The following is a 21,737-nucleotide window of genomic DNA, read 5'->3' as shown; positions in this document are numbered from 1 at the left end:
GAATTTCACGGTAACCACCTAAAATGTTCGAGAGGGTGCTCAATAAGCACGGACCAAAGTTCACAAATTTGGATTGGGGAGGGGGGTTGTATCGACTTTCAAAGTCAATTTTCCAATTTTGTACTTTTTTCTGAATTTTGTATTTTGTATTTTTTTTTTTTGATCGGTAAACGCTATGAAAAGTTCATCTTTAGCCTTTCCATAATGATTTGAAGTTTCTTCAGGGAATTAGAAAATCGCGTAGGCTCCAGAAAAGCCGAAAACTAGTTGATTTTCGGGAGTTGAATTAAAAAGATTCGTCATTTCATGAAAAAGTTTTAAAATAACTCTTGAAATAATTTTTTGAAATTTTCAAAATTTTCAATAATTCACCAATAATTTAAAAATGAATTTTACCACCGGAAATTTTGGTTATGTGGATTTCAAGAAATACTCTTTCAATCCAGCTTGGTTGTGTTCAAAACGTTCTGTTGTTAGTCTCAAAGCATTGCTGAGTTCAGATTCATAAGTTTTGAAAGTACAACTATTATACCGCAAAGTGTCCATCCTTTTGAGGAAATAATTTTCTCAGACTTTTCACCGTTTTCTGACCAATTTTTTCAATTTTTTCAGATCTTCAAATATCAGCTACACTCAAATGGTGAGGAGGAGGCAGAGGGCTTCAATTTGATGGGGAAGGAACTTTAAATCATTCATTCACAAAAAAATGAAAAGAATGATAGATAAAAAATTACAAAGGTTGAAAAAAGGCAGAACTGGTCAATTTGGTAAAAAAAAGAATGTTTTGACAAAAATGAGGACTTTTTAACAATTAAGTAACTATGACAACAATTTAGAAGTGACTTCTGACAATTTTAGCAGGAAAATGGGACATTTTTTCACAATTTTTATAAAAACCAAAACCTTTTTGGAAATTTTGGCAAATAACAGAACATAATAGGTAAGTTTACTTCAACTGGGCAATTTTTTAAAAAAAACACGACTTTTTGTCAGAAATTAGGACCTTTTTGGTAATTTCAACCAAAAGTGAGACTTTCTGACAATTTTAACAAAAACTGAAACTTATTCGACAATTTTGTGAGTAAACAGGACTTATCAGGCAGCAAAGGCAATAAAAAATGGATAAAAAGTGGGAATTTCTCGGTGATTTTGGCCACATAAACAGCACTTTTTGACAATTTTGACGAAAAATCTAGTTTTTTATCATTTAAAAAAAAAATAGGATTTTTTATTGATCACATCTGTATCAATCTTCAAACATCATAATCCTCACATTCCGCAATCTTCTCTCACACAAGCAAAAAAACTCGAAATCCTATACGTTTCAACAACACCAGCATGCAATTCCCACGAATAAACATATATAGTTAGGTATAGGTACGAACAAATAACAATTATTTAATGGATATTGTCCAGATACTCGACCATAACAAGAAAATAATGCACGTATAGGTGAGCTATGAAAAATGAAACCTGACAAATTTATAACATTCTTAATGCATCTGGTCGAAAGGTCAAAAGAGAAAAATTTTTCCTGCCATAATTCAACTCGATTTCCATTAGAGATGTTCAGTCAAACTTTTTAGTATAGCCAGTTAGTCACTTAACATGAAATAAAAACAAACTAGCAAGTAGCAATCCACCTTCTTATATACATATAAAGTAAAACAATTAGCCTCCGTTAAATGACAAATTACATTGAAAAGCGAGTAAAAAGTAAATAAAACTAACCGTAAAGTAATTCTGATTGTAATATGGTTAATTTTTTCCACCGGACAAATGTATGTAGTATGTAGTGAAGTACACCATACTACATCTTGATGTAACATTAAGTGTGTTTCATTAAGATGTACTGTAAGTAATTTTAGTTTAATTTTTATTCAAAAAAAAAAAAAAAAGAACACAACATAATAGCGTCTACTTTGTTCTTTAATAACAACGTGTAATAGTATGTGTGTGCAAAATACTATAGAAGTGTTAATAAAAACGAACACGTATGATCATAGCATTGAAGAAGAAAAAAAAACACCAAGAAACAACAGAAGGAACACAGGCAGGAAATTATAGTACGCTAACTCGATTTATCCATTATAAAGGTAATGAATGTTCGTTGTTGCAGCGCTGTTGTCGTCTTAATATATCGTGTTGGCGACTATAAAGCAGTTTTTATTTAATGAAATTTTACTGTTCGTGTCTTTTTAGTAATTAAAATGTTTATAATTACAAATGTAGTCCGCGCAATGGGCGCCGTTCGAATGGACGATGCGATGTGAAAAAACCTGTAACAATTCTTGGAAAACTATATGGAAATTCAAACGTCCATAGCTTATTAGTTTTTTCCTGGATGGTAACTTGTACCTACTTCAGTATGAGCAGACGAGGTAAGGTGTGAAGGGGATTATCTGTGAGTATAGGTTTTCAACGGTTAAAACCGCATACATAGTGGCTCTGGCTCACCTGTAGTAAGACTCGAGAGTGGTCGATTAATTATTTATAGGAAATTGCCATTGACCAAATGGATCGAGGATCGAGTTAATTATGAGAATTTTTCCAAGAAGTTGATAGCAAGTTGACTGATATAGGTACCTGAACACTTACATGTTATGCTGTGCAAACAGCACGCAATCTTAATTGTGTGACAAGAGCGTAATATTCCGGGAGATGAATTTCAAAAAAAAAAAAAGAGTACCAATGTATGAAAAATGTGATACGTTCGTTGTCCGTTTTCAAATCACTTACCAAAAACTGAAGAAATTCCAGGAAAATTGGGGAAAACTTGGGGAAAAAATTGCACAAAACAATTATGGAAACCAATCTGGTAAAAAAAAATCACCAAATATGATAAATGAAATTTCATCAACATTTTCATAAGAACACTACGAGATCTAAACCGATGAAATTTCATTCTAATTCGACAAAATTCAGAAAAAATTGTACAAAAAACGTGAAGCATTTCAAAATGGCATAAACGCCTGTAAGAAGCATGTAATACGGGGTGTAATTTATCAGCACGACAGAAAAAAGTAAGATTTTTTGGCAGTTATTTAGGGGAAAAAAAACAAGATTTTTTGATAGTTTCGATGAAAAGCAAAGATCTTTTTGGTGGTTTGACCAAACATGCAAAACTTGTTCATTTTTAGCGATTTGCATCATTTTTTTGGAATTATTTTTTCAAAAAATAAAAAACTTATGGCAGTTTTGTAAAAAGCAAAGTTGATTTAATAACTCTGGAAAAAATCAAGACTTTGAAAATTTTTGAAAATTTTGACCAAAAAAACAAAACTTTTTCACAACTTTTTAGCAACTAAAACAAAACACAACTTTTTCATAATTTTTAGCAATTTGCATAAAATTAAATTTTTTTGGAAAGTAAAACTTTTTCGAATTCGACTTGAAAAATAGAGTTTTTTCAAAAAATGAAGGACTTCCCACTCGTAAAATTCATTTGTTTATTTTTACAACAAAAAATTTTATTCCAAAATGAGTCATTTTTCTGGAATAATTTTTTTGGTGGGGAATCATTTATTTTTCCGGGAAATAATTTTTTTTGACAGTCAAAATTTTATTTGGACGTGGATTAAATTTATTTCGTCGCTATACGAAATCAAATTGTCGTTCTTATTATCCAAATTTTCATGCTGAACAGTGACATTTTCAAAAATCTAGGCAAAATTTTACAAAAAACTGATTCAATTTCAGTTAAATTTGGAAAAACTTCGAAACATCGTTAAGAAATTAGATATTAAAATGTTATGCAAAGTAAAAAAAAGAAAGAAAACCTCTTTAAAATCGTTGAAAATTACCAAAAACTTATGAAGTTTCACCAATGTTTAAATAAAGTTACGTATAGAACGTTGTTAAAACATGTTAAAGTGACATAAAACATCTTGAATATATATATATCGAAAAAAAAAACATGAAAACACTGAAAAAAAAAACAAAAAATTATTCAAAATTACAAACAAAAATTAATTAATTTTGGTAAATTTACAAAACTTGGAAAAAATTGCTAGAAATATCGTTAAAATTATTTGAATTGATACAAAAACATGAAAATAAATGTACCTTCAAAATCATTGAAAATTGGCAACCAAAAAAAAGAGAATTATCATCAAAATTTACATGAATTACACAGAACATAGTTAAAGCACGTTAAAAATGCTAAAAACATTTTCTATTCCAACGCTTCAAAAATATAAAAATTTCAAAAAGTGATGATAATTTTTTGAAAAATTTGGGAAAATTTCCCAAAACTTGCATAAGACGACTTTAAAACTTGCAAAAAATGGCATGAAAACACTCGAGCAGCATTAAAATTATTAAAAAGCATGAAATACTGACTCAATTTTGAGAAAATTTACATAAAATTACACAAAACGTCATTAAATTCCTTAAAACAGCAACCCAAAAAAATGCAAAAGAGAAACATTTCAAAAGGCTTCAAAATTATTACAAACGATCAAAAATTGATGAAATTTTCGAAAAATGGAATAAAATTTGACAAACATTGTAAAAAAAAAAAAAAAACAGGTCAAAAATTATGAAAAAATACTATAAGGAAATTATTAAAATCATTATAAATGACGAAAAATTAATGCAACTTTGGAAAAAGTTTGAACAAAATTTCATAGTTTAGTGTTGAAATACGATGAATTGGGATTAAAGAACGTTTCAAAGAGCACCAAAATCATTAAAAATTACCAGAAAATAATGACATGTTCAGCACATTTGAATAACTTTAGTAAAAACTCGACAAAACATCGTGAAAAAGCCTTAAAAATGACGTAAAAAACTAAAAAAATAAAATCGAAATTGAAATTGATAAAAATTATCAAAAACTTCAAAAAGCAGTGAAACTTGTCCAATTTTTCCAAAAAAAAAGAGCAGAAATTGCAGTTTTAGAAAAAAATTGCATAAATAAAGCAATGTTAGAACTGTTCAAAATGACACGAAAAACCATTGAAAATTACTAAAAATTGATAAAACATCACAGAATTTGAACAAAATTTTGTAAAGTGAACTTAAAGTAAGTACCAATAAAATTAATCAAATATCAAATCTAAGAATCTGGGTATTTTTTTTTTTCATTTTTTGACTCGATTATCTGTTCGTACAAAGTGAGAAATACTCTCGAAATTTCAGAAAATGGTGCAAAAATCGTAACTTTATAAGTAATGCCATCTATGTAATGAAGAGAACCCGGAGCAAATTGTGAACGTGATTCATAACTAATAAGTAATATTGTAAGGTATAAATCACGAATCAGCTAAACAAGAAAATTGGTTCGAATAATGAATTGATCCTTCTCTTTTCATTGCCATTGCCAATGATATTCCTTATAAAATCCTAAGAATGTGTCTCTTGATGACTGGGGTCAGTTTTGTCTTATTCCAAATTCTTCAAGTATCACAAGAGTACCTAGGTAGTAAATTAGTCATCTTCCTAGTCCACTGGATTTTCAGCATCCGCAATTACTGCTCTTCTAGGCATTTATTTTCTGAGCTATCTCTGTCGGACATCATTGAGTCCACAAGGGCTCAAGGTTCTGGTTAAAGTTTCAGGGTTCAAGCTTTAAGAATCAGATTTTGTTTCAATTTGGGCTCAGTAAAAATAATCAGGATTTTTCAGAGTTTGGTGTCAGGAACTCAGGATTGAGTCAGGACCACCATCCCTATATCAAATTTTGAAGTATGGTACCATCTTCTATTCCATCCACATCTACAATTTCAACTGCCAACTCCAATCCATTCTACATCACTCCACACAGCACTTCAATCAAAGAATCAGCCACTTCTACTTCCATATACGAATTACCATCCTACACCTGTCGATTAACTCGTACATGCCATAACAATTAATCCAATTTTTTCATCAGCCTCCGCATTTTTGACGTCACCGTCGCATATAGAGATGAATCGAATTCCTCTGAAATCTAAATTACATACCTGACCAAAAGTTCAACTGCCTTATCCGAAAACCATATACTTAAAGATTCACCACGTAGAACGCCTCGAGTATAACAAACACATAAACGCGGTTGTCAATTAAAATCGTACCAACACCTTTACAACGTTGTAATATCACCTGACTTAGGCGCGTCCAATGTGAAAGATATGGTTATAAAGTCGTCGATGCGGGATGCAAATTGTACCCAAGTATTTATTGCGTATGATACACGAGGTTAACAACATATTCTACTTCGAGTTGAGATACATAATTTCGATTCGTCTAATTAAATTATTTCATTAGGGTGATGCGAAACCGCCATCGATGAGACAACTTGAGGATCAGGTGGAACGTTATTGAAGAAGTTCGTTTGCCCCTTTACAGATCAATACAGCCATAAACATTTTGCTTGATATATCTGTGGGTGCTACCTACTATATAAGAATATACATCACGCTTTTTCCGTTTCTATATGCTACATTACACTATAGGTAGGTAATATGCAATATATGTAAATACCTATATCGTATTCTATATATACACCCTGTTAAAGCTATTAAGGATTACCCTGCCATCGTCTAGTCGTATATTCCTTTTACGTGTTTAATTGAGTGAGACAATAGCAACGTTAATTTCCTGTTTTAAAATAATTACGTACACTCGCACAACAGCGAACCAATAAAACAAAAACTTCTAAAAGAAAACTATTGCTATGACAAACAGATAGTACCCGTATATAATTAGTAAATTACATTAAGCTCTTTGTTATAGATTACACCACGTATACATACATTCTCTTATTGCTTCCAACTGCACGTATCGATAAAGGTGTGACAGTATTCAGGTGCGTGAGAGAGTAAAGGGGATACACTATGGAGCTCAGTACCTAATACATTTGCAGAAATTTTCCACCGACATGAAATTACTCGTAATTCCCTGGTAACGTTTTAAGGAAACCAACTGGAACAAATTTTTGATGAGAAGTTTACTGGAATAATATCTGAAAAAAATGTAGATCTACACCGAATTCGAAGGAGAAATTTTAAAGAAATAACAAACAAGGGAACTTCATCAGGGGTGTTAACCTTTATTATTTTAATTAGGGTAATACAGTTTACTCCGATTTTTTTGTTGAAATTTTTCGAGTTTTGTTTCGGTTTCGGCTTTGATTTTATTTACAAAAATTTCGGTTTCAGTTTTTTTCAGTTTCACATATTTTTAATTTTTTTCTTCAAATTTCTTCAAAATTTCTCCTTTTCATAAAATAACTAACGAGTGATTGATCTTATAGTTAAATCTTGGTAATAAAATATCAGAAATTGTTTTAACTGTTGGTTCTCCTCGATTTGGAGTCTCAAAAGTTTAAAAAATCTCAAAAAAATGAATGGTAAAACAATGTAATTAGAAAATTGAAAAAACAGTAACCAAAATAAATTATATCGGTCTTTGGTTTTGGTTTCACTCTCACTGCTTTTATCATGTTCTATTACGGTTTTTACAAAACCTATGAATTTCAGTAGGTATTTGGTTTCAGTTACGGACTTAGGTACGGTTTGATATTGGTTCAATATTACAGCTTTTGTTCTGGTTTCAATTACGGTTTTCAGTTTTTCCAGTCAAGGTAACACCCCTGAACTTTATGAAGTCAGCTGACGCTCTGGCTGCAGCGTGCTAGCCATGGCTTGCGGAGCGATAAAACAAAACAGTATGGGTACAGGGTATTGGTATTTCAAATGCAGTGGCTAAAACGGTATTGGTTTTGGTTATTTTTCAATTTCTACCTCAAAATTTTGGTTTTCGGTATTGGTTTTTCCAAATGTACGTGGATTTTATTTCGGTTTTTGATTTTGGTATTGGTATTTTACCAACATGATACAAAATTGAAATTTTCAAAATACATGCCAATTACAGGACACTTTGCCTAAAAATTCAAAAATTGAAAGAGTGAGAAGTGTAAAAGCTAATTGTAAAATGAGTATAAAATGAGAGAGAAACAAGAAACAACAAAGTAATGTGATATGAACTCATTTTGTTCATGGTTGGAATTGTTTCATTGGCAAAAATCTGAAAACATTTTGAAATAGTTTCAGTATTGGTTTTTGGTATTTGTACCAATTTTGAAAATCTAATCGGTATTTTGTAAATCAGTTTTTCATTTGTCAACTTATTCCTTGGTATTGGTTTTCAGTTTTCTAAATTTTTTTCAAAAATTGGGTGGTTTTGCCGGTATTGGTTTTTCAGTATTGGTATCGTCCCACAACCCTGGTGCTAGCATGACATTGGCGGTTCACATATCTATCTTTGATTATGATTTCTTGTTATCCTCCTATTCTTGCTAGGACTGTTTTGTAGGTCACAAAGTCTTTCCATGAAATCCTTAGTAAGATTATGGAAAAGTCACGAAAGTTTCTTCAATACAAATCATTTTGAAAAACTTCGAACTTTATTTACATCAAATATCAAATATCACGTTTTCGTCCTCATCAGATTCCAAGTCCAAACAGCGACACTAGCGCTGCCCGGCCCGAATAGTTGATTCCATCTTTGGTAGCCATTGGTAACACCGTCTTTTGAAAGCTGTGATTTTCTTCTCACATTCTGCACTCATGGTCCATGTTTCACAATAATGTGATAGAACTGCCTAGTGCCTATAACAACATAACAGTGCATAATCCTCTTTTGGAGGCTGGTGTCAGGCCCATCCCAGTTGGGTGAAAATCTGCTCTTACACGACATAAAAACATGGGCAGGAGATTTAACACTTTACGCCAATGCTTTTTCTGCCCATTAATCGGTGCGTATTTTATTTATGCGTAAAAATCTGCCATTGATCAATATTCTAGAAAAATTTTTTGGCACCAGCAGGAATCGAACTTGAGTCCCCGGATCTATGAGTGGAATCCTTGCTACCTACGCCACCAGAGCACTTGGTAGAAGAGACTAAAGATTTATATACTAAGCTGAAACACACGCCCAAATACCACATTTACGCACGTTTTTCAGCAAATATGCGAATAAATATGTACGCTAGAAATATTTGCGTGGTGTATTTTTGTGGCTGGTTTTTTCAACGTGCAAAAATACGCCACATAATTAGAAGTGTAGCGGCTTTACACGATAAAAATACGCTACAAAATATTCTTGTGGCGTGTTTATCAGCAGACATTTTTTTCTGCTGTGCAGAAAATGTGACAACCTAAAAAGTCGCTTCAAATTACACCCCGTGAATTGAAGCGCGATTTTGAAAATCACACTCCGCTGTAAACCTTGCTGTCTGGAGGCAAGACACCGTTCGTCAGTAGCCACCGAGTTTGGCCCGCTGCTGGGTGCCTCTACCAAGGGCAGAAAATAAAATAAATAAATAAATAAATTGAAATTCTTGGCACCTTCTCCCGGGGCCGAGGATCCCTTGTGCGAGTTGTCCCACATGAGTTGTGGTTTTCAGGTTTTTGGGCTTGGGACTTTTGGCCATGTTGGGTGAAGTGAGCATGAGGTGGTCTGAGCGGCTGGTGAGGTTGGTGTTTAGGAGAAACGAGCAGTTTTGAAGTGCAGTATGATAGTAAAACACACAAAAAAAAAAAATGGCAGCAGTTTAAAGTCGCGTTGAAGTATAAAACGCCAATTAAACTGCTCTTTACCGCGTATTTATTGGCAGGAGGGCAGATTTTCACCCAACTGGGATTATTTCCTTTCCCAGCATTTTGAGTAAGTTGCTAGAGCAGTTCTAGCCAGGCTTGTAGGACCAATCAGTTTTTGCAGTCGTTCCAAAATCAAGGTCTTTGTTTGCAGCTTTCAAACGGTCCAGTTTGGTCATTCTGTTTGATTTTTTTGTCTTTGTAGGTTGGTCCGGTCCTGACCAGAAATTTTTTTCCTGATCATGGGTCAGCCCAGGGCCAAAAAACTGTCTTCATTTTTCAGAAAGAAAAAAGCTTCTAACACGTTAGATGAGTTGAAAAATGGGATTTTGGATTTCAGAATATTAAAACTTCGAAAGAAATTGAACCACAATGGAAATTTCATCAAAATAGGCATCTAAACTAGCATTAAAAATTTGAAAAATTGGATGTAAATGAGGTCCAAACCACGGTCATTGGTCCGATTTTTTTAGAAAGGTCTTTGGTCTAGATCTGTTCCTGGTATTTTTTCTGAAGAGGGTCATCCATTCAGTTAATATTGATGTAAATTTGTTTCAGAGGGGTCTGGTGTGGTCCACTCGGTCTTGTGGGCATTTTTGGGTCCAGTCGAGGTCATTGGTTCAGTCTGACAAGCCTGGCTCTAGCTGTACTCTTTATTGTTGTGATCTCTTTCGGATCTCTGCCATCATTTTGTTTATTCGAGCTCCTAAATACCAGAATTTGTTCACATTTTTTATTATTTTCTTGTGGCCCAATCTTGTTTGCCACTGTTTTGTCATCATTCTTTATGAACTGAACATCATATCTAACTTTTATTTTGTTGAAGCATTCATTTTCATTTTATATTTTTATGATCTCCTCCGCATTGTATTATGTTGAAGAGTCTTGGTGAGAAATCTACTATTGAACTTACACTCTTAGAATTTCACAGCAACTATCTAAAACTGTCAAGAGGGTGCCTAATAAGAACCAACCAAAGTTAAAGACGCATCAGTTCATTTTTGGCCCTTTGGAGCCATATAAAATTGTTTGCAGAAAATTAAATAATCACTGGAGGCTCCAGAATGGTCCAAAACTGGTAGTTGTTGATGTATCGGAGTTGAATTGAAAGAACTATTAATCTTGAAATTATAAACACCCTAAAAAAAACTTTTTTAAATTGTTAAAATTTTCAAAAAATGGCCAATTTTTGCATTTGAAAATTTGGTTGTGAGGGTTTCAAGACAGGCTCTCTCTGTCTTGCTAGGTTTTGTACAAATTATAGAATGCGAGTTCAAAAGCTTCCCTCGTAAGATTACATTTTTTTTCATCCTATACCTAATGAATTAAATCGACGATGAAAATTAAAAAAAGGGGGCACAAACTAGTTTCTGCCGAATATGATTTACGCGATTTAAAAGCGTTTATACGTATTAAACGTTAATAGATTCGTTTACGAAGCTCTCACCCTCTCTTTCTCGCCTTGCCTTTCGTCAGCTTAGAACATGTGGGATGTTTTAAATAAACCAAGTATAATTACCTTTATTAGCATATACCTACACACGGACACAATAATTGAACCCACATGTTATATGTGCTATGAATTGTTCGTCGAGCTGTGTTATTAATAGTTAATTTAATGCATGCAGGTTGCTCGCTCGGTAAATATTTCATCTTCTATATGTACTGACGTGCTCTTGTCATACGTACTAATTGGTACGTAGGTATATACAGCTAAGGAACTGGGTACACTCGTACGCGCGCGCGCGAATCTGTTAATAAAATTAATTCGCACCAAAATCACCTCCATGTGCCGTGAGCATATAGTCGTATTAGTCTGCTTCTTAATTTAATGTAATTATCGTTCGATGAACAGCGGTTGGTAGGTATAATTTTTCAAATCTCTCGTAGGTATACGCTGGCTAAATAAATGTTTCGCTTATCGCTACAGGTATTTCGAATTATGTCTGTACATCGCCGACAATTTAGCTGTAGTAGGTTTTTTCTGCAGTGTTTTATTTTATGCACTGTATAAGTGCGAGCGTACATGTAATGTTCAACAACCTATCGCGTCTTCGCCATATACACGCGCGCTCAATTCATAGTGACGAGCTATCCTTGAGTTAGTCGTGTAATCTGAAATTTATTCGAAAAGTTTTAATTTGACCAGGAAGTTGTGATTTAAATACAATTAAGATTACGTCTTCGATATAGATGCCCTAACGTCCTTATACGCGTATTTTTTTCGCGGAAGGTGTAGGTCTAGGTACGTACGACTTAATGGGTACACAATATTCATCCACGCTTCTATCGTGTTTTTGAAGAAAATTCACTCGAATTGACAGACTAAGCAAGTTTTACTCAATATAGTCTTACAGAAACTTGACTTGTAAGCCCTTCTTTCTTCGAGGTGATATCAAAAAAACGAATAGAGATTCAAACTCGATCAACTCAAAGTAGAATTTTTGATTCTTTTCAAAATTCAAGGGCTGGAGAAACAGTGAGGAGTTGTATCCAAAAAATCAGGAGGGGTCATTTTTGAAATTTTTTCAAGTTTAATCAAAATTGAGAATCTGCATGCTCCTAAAGGGTCTTGATATTCCATTTTGAAAATTACTTCGCTAGAAAGATGATACTCAATGACGTCGTGTTTTCATTGTTTTTTTTTTTTTTTTAGCTTTTGAATGACAATTTCATCTTGAAAGTTCAGGTTTGAGATTTCCAAATTTTAATCAAGTATGTTACCTACAATTTTTCAATTTTCCAAAAACTTGATTGTTTCTGTTGTTCCTGATCCGAAATTAAAATTTAGGCCAAACATCTTCGCGAATTGTACAATTTCGGACTCGGGACATAACATATATATTTGTAGCTTCTTAGAAAACTTAATTTTTGCAGCATTTCTAGAATAAATTATTTACATATCTACGTACTTATACGAGTATACCTTATTACAAATTCATCAAAAATTCTTGAACTAGCAGTCTTAGAATTTCACAGTAACAATCTAAAACGATCAAAAGGGTTCCCAGAAAGCATCGACCACAGTAGTGCAAGAGTTCATTTTCGACCTCTCCAGAGCTTCTTGAAATTTTTGTAGAAAACTGAAATAATCACCGGGGGTTCCAAAACGGCCTAAAACTATGTAGTAGCCGTTGATGTGCGGAAGTTGAATTCAAGGAATTATTCACATTGCTTCATTTCGCTCAAAAAAATTTCGTTTCATGAAAAAGTTCAAAAATCGCGCTCAACACTTTTTTTTTATTTTTCCAAATTCTAAAAAAATTCGTCAAAAACAAAAAGCTAAAAATGAAATCACTTTTAGAGTTCTACTGAGCAGTTGAAAGTTCGCAAATGGCTCATTTTAGGGTAAATTCGTTGTTTAAAAATATTTTCTTCTTGATTATTTCACATTAATTTGTCCTCAACTGAAACAAAACAGACTCTCACTACGGATAAGTAAAAGAAAACCACCCTATTATCCCTGACGAACCCTCTGAAATATAAAAATTCATCTCCCTAGTGAAAAACACCAACCTCACAAACCAAGTCTACCCCCCCCCCCCCACTTTACGGGTGTAATAATCTTGTAATCTTGTAATTATAAACGCCCCCCCCCCCAAAAAAAAAACAACATTAATTATACTACAACATCGAGAGATATCATTTCTGAAACTATAGGGGAATATTTTAGAATACAATGGTGAACATTTCAAGGTCATCATTGCCAATTTCAAAAACTCGAGAAAATTGGATAAAAACATTAACATTTTTTCGACGTTACAAAATTGGTAATAATCGCCAAAAAAATTGGCACCATTGCATTCCAAAATATTTCCGCAGTTTCAGAAATCATAATTATACTGAAATAAAATTTAAGATTTTATAACATTTAAAAACATAAAAATTGCAAAAGTCTTCAATTGGAATGGGCGATCAAAAATTTCTGACCAAAAAAAAACACACACACGAAAAATTGCTCTAGAAGTTGATTTTGTATTTTTTTTTTTTCGGGAACCAAAAAAACGAGCTTCCAAAATGAAGGTACTATCTGCCCCATTCAGAAAAACGCAATTTAAAAATTTTTCCCTCGCACACAGGGAGGCGGACCCTCAAAAAGGTGATTTTCGGGACATAGTCGGAACCACAAAAACTCGACGGGGTTGTGTTTGGGGACTTCTCCCGATGCCAAATATGTGATATTTTTATGTGACACCCTGCACAACTGCATAATATGGCACTTTGAATGCGATTTTTATGCATTTTTGGGCAATTTTGACGATAAAACGGCTCTAATGACCAGAGTATGGCCTGGAACCAACAGATTCTTGGACGCTTGTTAAACGGGGATATTTGAAGCACAACTACGCAAAAACGGCGAAAAAATACTCGCACAACGCGATTTTATGAACACTAAAAGATTTGTCAACTACCCCCCACCACCAGAATTCAACACTGCATTGTCTATCCAATAGTATCGATGCGACATATCAAAATGGTATGAAATTTCGCACTGAACTCTAAAATCGCTGTCATTTTTCGTTTTCACCCCCGCGTGGTGGAGTTTGCCCCCCCCCAAACTGAATCCAAGTATGATATTTAATACATTTTGCAAATTTCGCGTCGATGATGAGGATTTATGTGTATGCAATCAGAATGGTTCTCATAATTCGATATTTGGGAATATTTTTGCTTCGAAATTTTTCATTCAATCTCCGCCCCCGCCCCCTCCCCTCCCCTCCCCTGACAAGACTATGTTAGAACATGGATTTGAAAACCTAGACATGACCCATCAAAATGGTATAAAATTTTGCGCCGAGCTCGAAAATTGCGATCATTTTTCATATGGACCCCCTCGGTGGAGTTTTGCCCCCCCTTGGATTTTTCAAATCGGAGGTGTATGTGTTTTATACGTATAAAAAGTTCATATACAGGAATTCATTCTCTGTGTTGTGGTCTGAAATAACTATTCTGCCACGAATCAAATCAATCAATAAAATGAGAACATACACAACTGGACTCGATAGCTGCAAAACTCGCCTGTGAGTGTGGAGACTTCGACGAAGATGCCATAAAATCTTAAAAATGCACTTACAGGAACTTAAAACAGACTGAGTAAAGTGACGAAATTTCATTGGTAATGTTGAGCAGAATTAAGATCTGGATCCGTGGCAACACTGATTTTGGTTTTTCATAAACTGCCATATTGCCTTTTAGGCTTACTCCTGTTTAAGACGTCCGAGACGATGCAAATACTGCAGAGCAGTTAATTTATTTCCTTTGATTTTGTTTAATTATATTTATTTATTTCTTTTGTTAATTGCGTCGTTTAAATAAAGTTCGGATTGTTGTTCGAATTAATTATTTATTCCAACACTGGAAAAATAATTACAACGATTTGGAAAGATCAAGATGGCAGAAGAAGTAAATCGAAATGCTAACCTTAACGAAGATGAAGATGGTAAGTGATTAGTAATTAATAAATTTATTAATTGCATGTTTAGTAGATTTAGCGTAGGCGACGTCGCATGCAATAATACACTAGTTGGTGGTTTAATTGTAGTTCTTTATACTATGATTGCCATCTCTAGTGATGTAGTAATGTTGTGTAAATTGAGCACTTGCGAGTGCAAGAAATTGAAACGAATGTATATTTCCGCAAATGAAGGCGGTTTATTATGTAATTAGAATGTGAATGTGATTCCGATGAGCTGAAAATATCGGATAAATAAGGCTAATTGAGTGCCTGATAATTGACTCAATTTTAGTGAAGCAGATGACGTCATATTGATTGAGTAGGGTGATTTACACAGAAGTAATATACTGGATGGTGAATGTGTAAATTGAATTTGCACATGCTTTTATTTTGATTGTTTATTTTTTGCAATATGTTGTATGATTGTTTTGTTTTGCATGATAATTTGAATTAATTTGCAGTGAAGCATGAATTGTTGTGATTTAATATGCTTTTGTTGGGTTGTATGAGCAAATATGCATGATGATAATCGCGTTTGCATGAAAGGTCAGGACTTAGGGCTTAATGAATTTTTTTTGTGTTTGTTTTATACAGGTTCCAGAGCTCAACAGCTTCAGCTCCAGTTAGACTGCTTGGAAGTCGCTAGGGAGAGAGTTCAGAACGAGTTGAGAGCTTTGAATGGAAATGTAGTTAATGATGGTGAGGAGCAAAGGGTTTGGAAGCAGAGGAAAATTGACTTTCCTAGCATCAGCTTAACCAACAAAGTAGATTTCGAAGACTGGCTCTCCCATATTCGAGCGGCAGCGGAGGCGGCTGATGTTTTAGATTGTATTTTTGACGATGTCGTTGCGTCTTCGATTCCTTTTGTTAAGTTGGAAGATAAAGTACCCAGAGCAAGTCTGGCTAAGTCTATCATCACGGCTCGTCTCGATTTAGATCATTTAAAGCTGGTAGATGGCTTAACTACGTCTCGTGAGATAATGAAAGAGTTGACTGAATACAGGAGACCGAGTACGGATGCTGAGGCTATCAGTGCGTGGATTGACCTTTCTTTCTGGCAGGTAGATAAAGAGAAATCGGTTAGTGATAATATTAGTAAGTTTGAGAAAATTGTAAAACGTTACAATTCTTCGGGAGAGCAAATCTCTGAAAGAATGACGCGCGATATCTTTGTCATGGGGTTACCTCCCAAATCTCGATCGTCGATCTGGGATAGTTTCAGACGTAAGAAAAATGCTACTTATAAAGAGGCGAAAAAGTTGTATCGTGAGTTCGAGAAAGAACGTGAGAATGTTCTTAATAGGATAAAAGGTAACGCCGATTCGACTAGGAGTAAAGATGTAAAGAAGAAAGAGAATCGTAACGAAAGAAAGTTTAAACCATATTCATACAACGAAACCGATCGTCGAAATCGTCGTGACGAAGATAACTCTGATCGCGGTCGCAGTGAAAAGAATGATTACAGTCACAGTCGTAATGAAAAGTATGACAAGTATGACAAGTATGATAAGAATGTTCGCCAGCCGTTGAAGCCGTTCAATCAACTATGCTATCGATGTAAAAAGCCGGGTCACCGCGCTTTCGAATGTACGCTACGCCAATGTTTTGTATGTGGAGAAATTGGACACGAAGCCGGTAGCTGTCCTTATAATAACCCGAAGAAACCGCCGAGAACTGCTAATTCAGAAGATCATGGAAGGAAGTCCACTCCGAAGAATTCCAAATTTAAGCGAGGAAGAGCTCATATGGCTAAAGGAGGTGAGTCTGGTAACTATAATTTTAAATCATTTAAAACTCTTGAAATGTTACTCGATTCTGGTGCGACTGAGCACTTTCTGTGTAGTCCTGATCTGCTGCGCGATGTGAGGACGTTGAGAGTTCCGAAAGATATTGAGTGTGCGAATGGAAGTAGTGTGTTGGTGACAAAATGTGGGGATTTGTATTTGACAACTGAGGAAGGGAAGAAAATTGTTCTAACAGAAGTGTACGCGCATGAAAGTTTTTCGGTGAATTTATTGTCTGTAAGAAAATTTGTTGAGAAGGGGTATATTGTTATTTTCAATGATGAAGAGGCAAACATCTTGCGAGCAATTGATAGACAGTCTGTTTTGAAAATTCCATTTGTGGATAATAATTGGACGTTAACGTTGAATATTAATAACAAAATGGAAAAGAGTACAGTATTTGTAGCGAAACGGAAACGTAAGTCTGATCACGATAAATCAACTCCTTGTCCAAAGAAAGTTAAAGTAAATAAGTCGCCGGTTGAAAGTATGTTATGGCATCGCCGACTTGGTCACACAAGTTCTGGTTATCTGAATAAACTCTCGGATTCAAAGAAAGAATTGGAGTCTGTGTTATTTTCTACCGAAGTTGAAGAATGTGATGTATGTATTCGTGCCAAGTTTGCTGCTCAACCGTGCAATAAAACTCGAGAACGTGCAACAAGACCATTGCAATTGACTCATTCTGATGTTTGTATGGGATTTCCGTCGTCGTTTGGAAATGGGCAAAGTATGTTTGTATCATTTATTGATGATTACAGTAGGTATGCCGCTGTGTTCACAATAGATAATAAAAGTGACGTACCAGAAATGTTTAAGTCATACATTGCTGAAATGAAGTGTATTTTTGGTAATGAGTACAAATTCGGTAAGTTACGCTGCGACAATGGTACAGAGTATATAAATAAAGCTTTGAAAGACATATGTAAAGCAGAAGGTATGGTCCCACCTGAACCAAGTCCACCCTATACCAGTCAACTGAATGGTACTGCTGAAAGGTTTAATCGTACGATGCAAGACAAAATACGTGCACTGTTGTTCGACTCCGGGTATCCTTCGTCATTTTGGGAGTATGCTGCAGCTGTTGCTGTGTATACTTATAACAGAGTACCTCACCGATCAATCAAATTTCAGTTACCGTATGAGAAGATGTTTAGTAAAGAAGTATCGTTAGAAAATTTGGTCAGATTCGGATGTTTAGTCCCGATTCGCGCAGTGGCAATTTGATTGGCACTTTTTTTTGCCATTCTTGGCAAAAGAGTGGTAAAGCTCAAATTGAAATGAAAACCAGACGAAAATGCCAGTGATGGCAATTTTGAAAACTTGCTACAATACAGATTACACTCTGCTTATGCTAGTTTTGACAAAATTTTGCCAACGTTTACAATATTTTGCCAATAGTGACAAAACTTTGTCCGTTAAATTTCAAAAAATAATCTATTCGCAGAAGTGGGGAAGATAAGATGAGATTAGGCAGAGTCGAGCGCATGTTCTACTCTGCCTCGTTGGTTACTTCATACTTTGGTTCAGTTTTCAGTTGATGGTGAAGTAGTGAACACGTTGTACAGAAATTTGGTTATAATTGATGCGTGAAAATGTCGTCTGGAAGTCGAAGATGAATCGGTAAGTACCATACATCTGTATACATCTATCATGGGATAGGTACCATGACTTTTGTTTTATCTTGGTGTGGGTATTTGTAACTTCCTATACCTATGCACGTATGTATTTTGCGAATTGATTGCAAGTGATTCAGACGTTATGTTACAGTGATCGTTGAGGAAATCACATCATCTGGTAGGTATCATAACTTGGGTGTATTTATGCTCACCATGTACCAGCCAAGTCTTTAGATTATGCAGTTTCCATAATGATAGTCTAATGAAAACAATACTGTAACAACGTCTGAATCACTTGAAAACCAAATTACATAATATGCGTGTACCTACTTACAACAAGATAAAACAAAGCATATGGTACTAATGCTACAATGAATGTATACAGGTACATATAATTAGGTACAGATTGATTTTCGACTTCAGACATTAATTGCATCATTCCCTGCAACTTTGACCGTTAAAATAAACGATTTTCAAATTTCAAATGTGTTCTTTACAGGTACCTACATCAATTGCCATAGGATTGCCACTGAGTGGCAAAATCATTGGCAAAATAATTGCCAATGAGATTGCCAGCAGTGGTAAAACAGAGGCAAAATAATTGCCAATTAAATTGTCACTAGTGGCAAAACGGTGGCAAAACATTTACCAATGAGATTGCCACCAGTGGCAATCTTATTGGCAAAATTTAATCTTTTGCCACATTGGCAAAGTTAAAATGCTGTCTTCTCATTGGTTGGAGCTTTGCCATTATATTGCCTTTTTTTTGCCATTAGTACACCTAGTGGCATTGGCAAAATATTTTGCCATTTGCGCGAATCGGGGTGTATACTGTGAATAAAGATCCCAAGAAGAAGAAGTTAGATGAGAAGGGTGTTGCTAGATTTATGTTGTGTTACACAAACACCGGATATCGTGTCTTAGATCCAGTAACGTTGAAAGTAGAGCCTGTGAAACATGCTGAATGCTTTGAAGATAAAGTGTATGGAGATCAAGTAGCTAGAAAGACAAAACCCGAAGATAGCTGGAAAGTTATTAAAGAAAGTGAAGCAGGTGGAAGATGGTTGAAAGGTAGTACTGATAAGTCTGAAAATGAGGAAAGTGATAGTGAAAAGTCAGATGGAAACGAAGATGATTTTGATGAGTTTGAAATCGAAGAAACGGTTATTGATCTTGATACAGATATTGATGTTTTAAAAACTACTTCAGATAGCAAGGAAAGTTCAGATAATTTATTGTTGCATGGAGAAGCTATGACTATTGATTTTCACTCAACAATAGATGTGAAAGAAGCTCTGTCTGGTCCTGATGCTGGAAAGTGGAGAGCGGCTATGAAAGAAGAGTATGATTTTATTAAAGGAAGTGATGCCATCAAACTTGTAGATAGAAAACCAGGAATGAACGTCATAGGTAGTAAATGGGTATTCAAGTTAAAACCAGGAAAAGATGAACCAACTTATCGTGCAAGATTAGTGGCTATTGGATGTATGCAAAGAAAGAAGTATGAAAAGTTTCAGCTTTATGCTCCAGTGGCTCCTATTGTGGTTGTAAGACTGATTATTGCCATAGCTAGAAAGTATCATCTGAAAATACATCAAATGGACGTGAAACGTGCATTTTTAAACGGTGAATTGGATGAAACCATTTATATGGAGATTCCAGTAGGATTTGAGGAAGAATTACGGTGGAAAGCGACGAAAGTGATTCAGCTTTTGAAAGCATTGTATGGTTTAAGGATTAGTCCTCTGAAATGGAATGAAAAGTTCGATGAAATTATGAAATTATGTGAAATGGTCAGAGATATTGTAGAAAGTTGCATTTATTATTGGATTCGTAATGGACGTTTTGTTATATTACTCTTGTATGTAGATGATATTATTATAATCGGAACTGATGAGAATAAGATTGCCCAAATTAAGAAAATTCTGAGGAAAAATTTGAAGATTACAGAAATCAATGAGTTAGACAAGTTTTTAGGTATTCAATTTAGAGAAGAGAAGAACAACTCGGTAACCTTGCATCAGACTGAATCAGTCACAAATATCGTTACGAAGTTCAGTTTTGGTGTAGAAAAGGTTTCATCAATCCCTATTGTTCCCTGTGAATCCACAAGTAGGACTTTGATGAAGAAGGGAGGAATTGAGAAGAAAATCGCTGGATACAAGAAGTTTTCGTTTCGTGAAATTGTTGGTAGTTTGCTATATTTAGCAATGACTACGAGACCAGATATTGCTCTCGCTACGAATCATCTGAGTAGACACCAAGATAATCCGAGGAATGAAGATTGGAAGGGAGCAAGAGACTTGCTGAATTATTTGAAAGGAACTATAGAAATTGGTCTAGAATTCAAACCTGAAGGAGGAAGAATCGAGTGTTATGTGGATGCTAGTTATGCTTCTGATAAAGATGATCGGAAATCTACAACCGGTTATATTATCAAGTTCTGGGGAAGTACAGTATTTTGGAAGAGCAAGAAACAGAATTGTTTGAGTACGTCAGCGGCTGAGGCTGAGTATGTTGCGTTAGCAGAATGTAGTAAGGAAGTTGTAGCGTTAAAAGAATTGTACGAAAGAATTACACCATTTAAGGAAGAGATTCCAGTTATATACGAAGATAACAAGGCAGTTATTACTTTAGCTCATTCTAGAAAGGCAGGAAAGTTGCGTCATATCGATGTGAGTTATCACTATGTGAAGTATGCTACAGCTGAAAGAAAAATCAAATTGAAGTGGATTAGTACGAAAAGACAAGCAGCAGATTTCTTGACTAAACCTCTTGATCAGGTTAATTTTGGAAGATGTAGGGATGTATGTTTGAAGTCAGTGGAATTCGATGATTCTGATGAATAAAATTGTTGAAAGAAGTGCATTTCAAGAACTTGTTGTATGTTAGGTCACTTACTTACAAGTTAGCATAACTTGTTAATCGTTGTAATTATTTTTCCAGATACAGATGCTACTAATTCCGATAGCGGTGATTCTCGCGATAGTCGCGAATATGTTGTATAATTTAGATTAAATTATGAAGATCCAGAGAAGGGAGTGTTGAGCAGAATTAAGATCTGGATCCGTGGCAACACTGATTTTGGTTTTTCATAAACTGCCATATTGCCTTTTAGGCTTACTCCTGTTTAAGACGTCCGAGACGATGCAAATACTGCAGAGCAGTTAATTTATTTCCTTTGATTTTGTTTAATTATATTTATTTATTTCTTTTGTTAATTGCGTCGTTTAAATAAAGTGCGGATTGTTGTTCGAATTAATTATTTATTCCAACAGGTAACAACGCAATTTCATTG

The 21,737-nt window shown here is 34.6% G+C and overlaps 2 protein-coding genes across 2 annotated transcripts in view; both read left to right on the top strand.

The window, feature by feature from the left end:
- LOC135840501 (homeobox protein aristaless-like) overlaps window positions 1-21,737 on the top strand; it is a 131,784-nt gene that overhangs the window by 93,449 nt on the left and 16,598 nt on the right. The gene's annotated exons all lie outside the window — the stretch shown is intronic.
- On the top strand, window positions 14,597-21,697 carry LOC135840046 (uncharacterized). The gene is made up of 3 exons (XM_065356364.1): window positions 14,597-15,021; window positions 15,631-16,794; window positions 21,386-21,697. Exons 1-3 carry the CDS (start codon window positions 14,973-14,975, stop codon window positions 21,445-21,447), a joined length of 1,275 nt encoding a protein of 424 aa, XP_065212436.1. The 5' UTR covers window positions 14,597-14,972; the 3' UTR covers window positions 21,448-21,697.

The sequence above is a fragment of the Planococcus citri genome, chromosome 3 (genome assembly GCF_950023065.1).
Source record: "Planococcus citri chromosome 3, ihPlaCitr1.1, whole genome shotgun sequence".
NCBI classification, from domain to species: domain Eukaryota; kingdom Metazoa; phylum Arthropoda; class Insecta; order Hemiptera; family Pseudococcidae; genus Planococcus; species Planococcus citri.
This window is presented reverse-complemented; position numbering and strand designations above follow the sequence as displayed.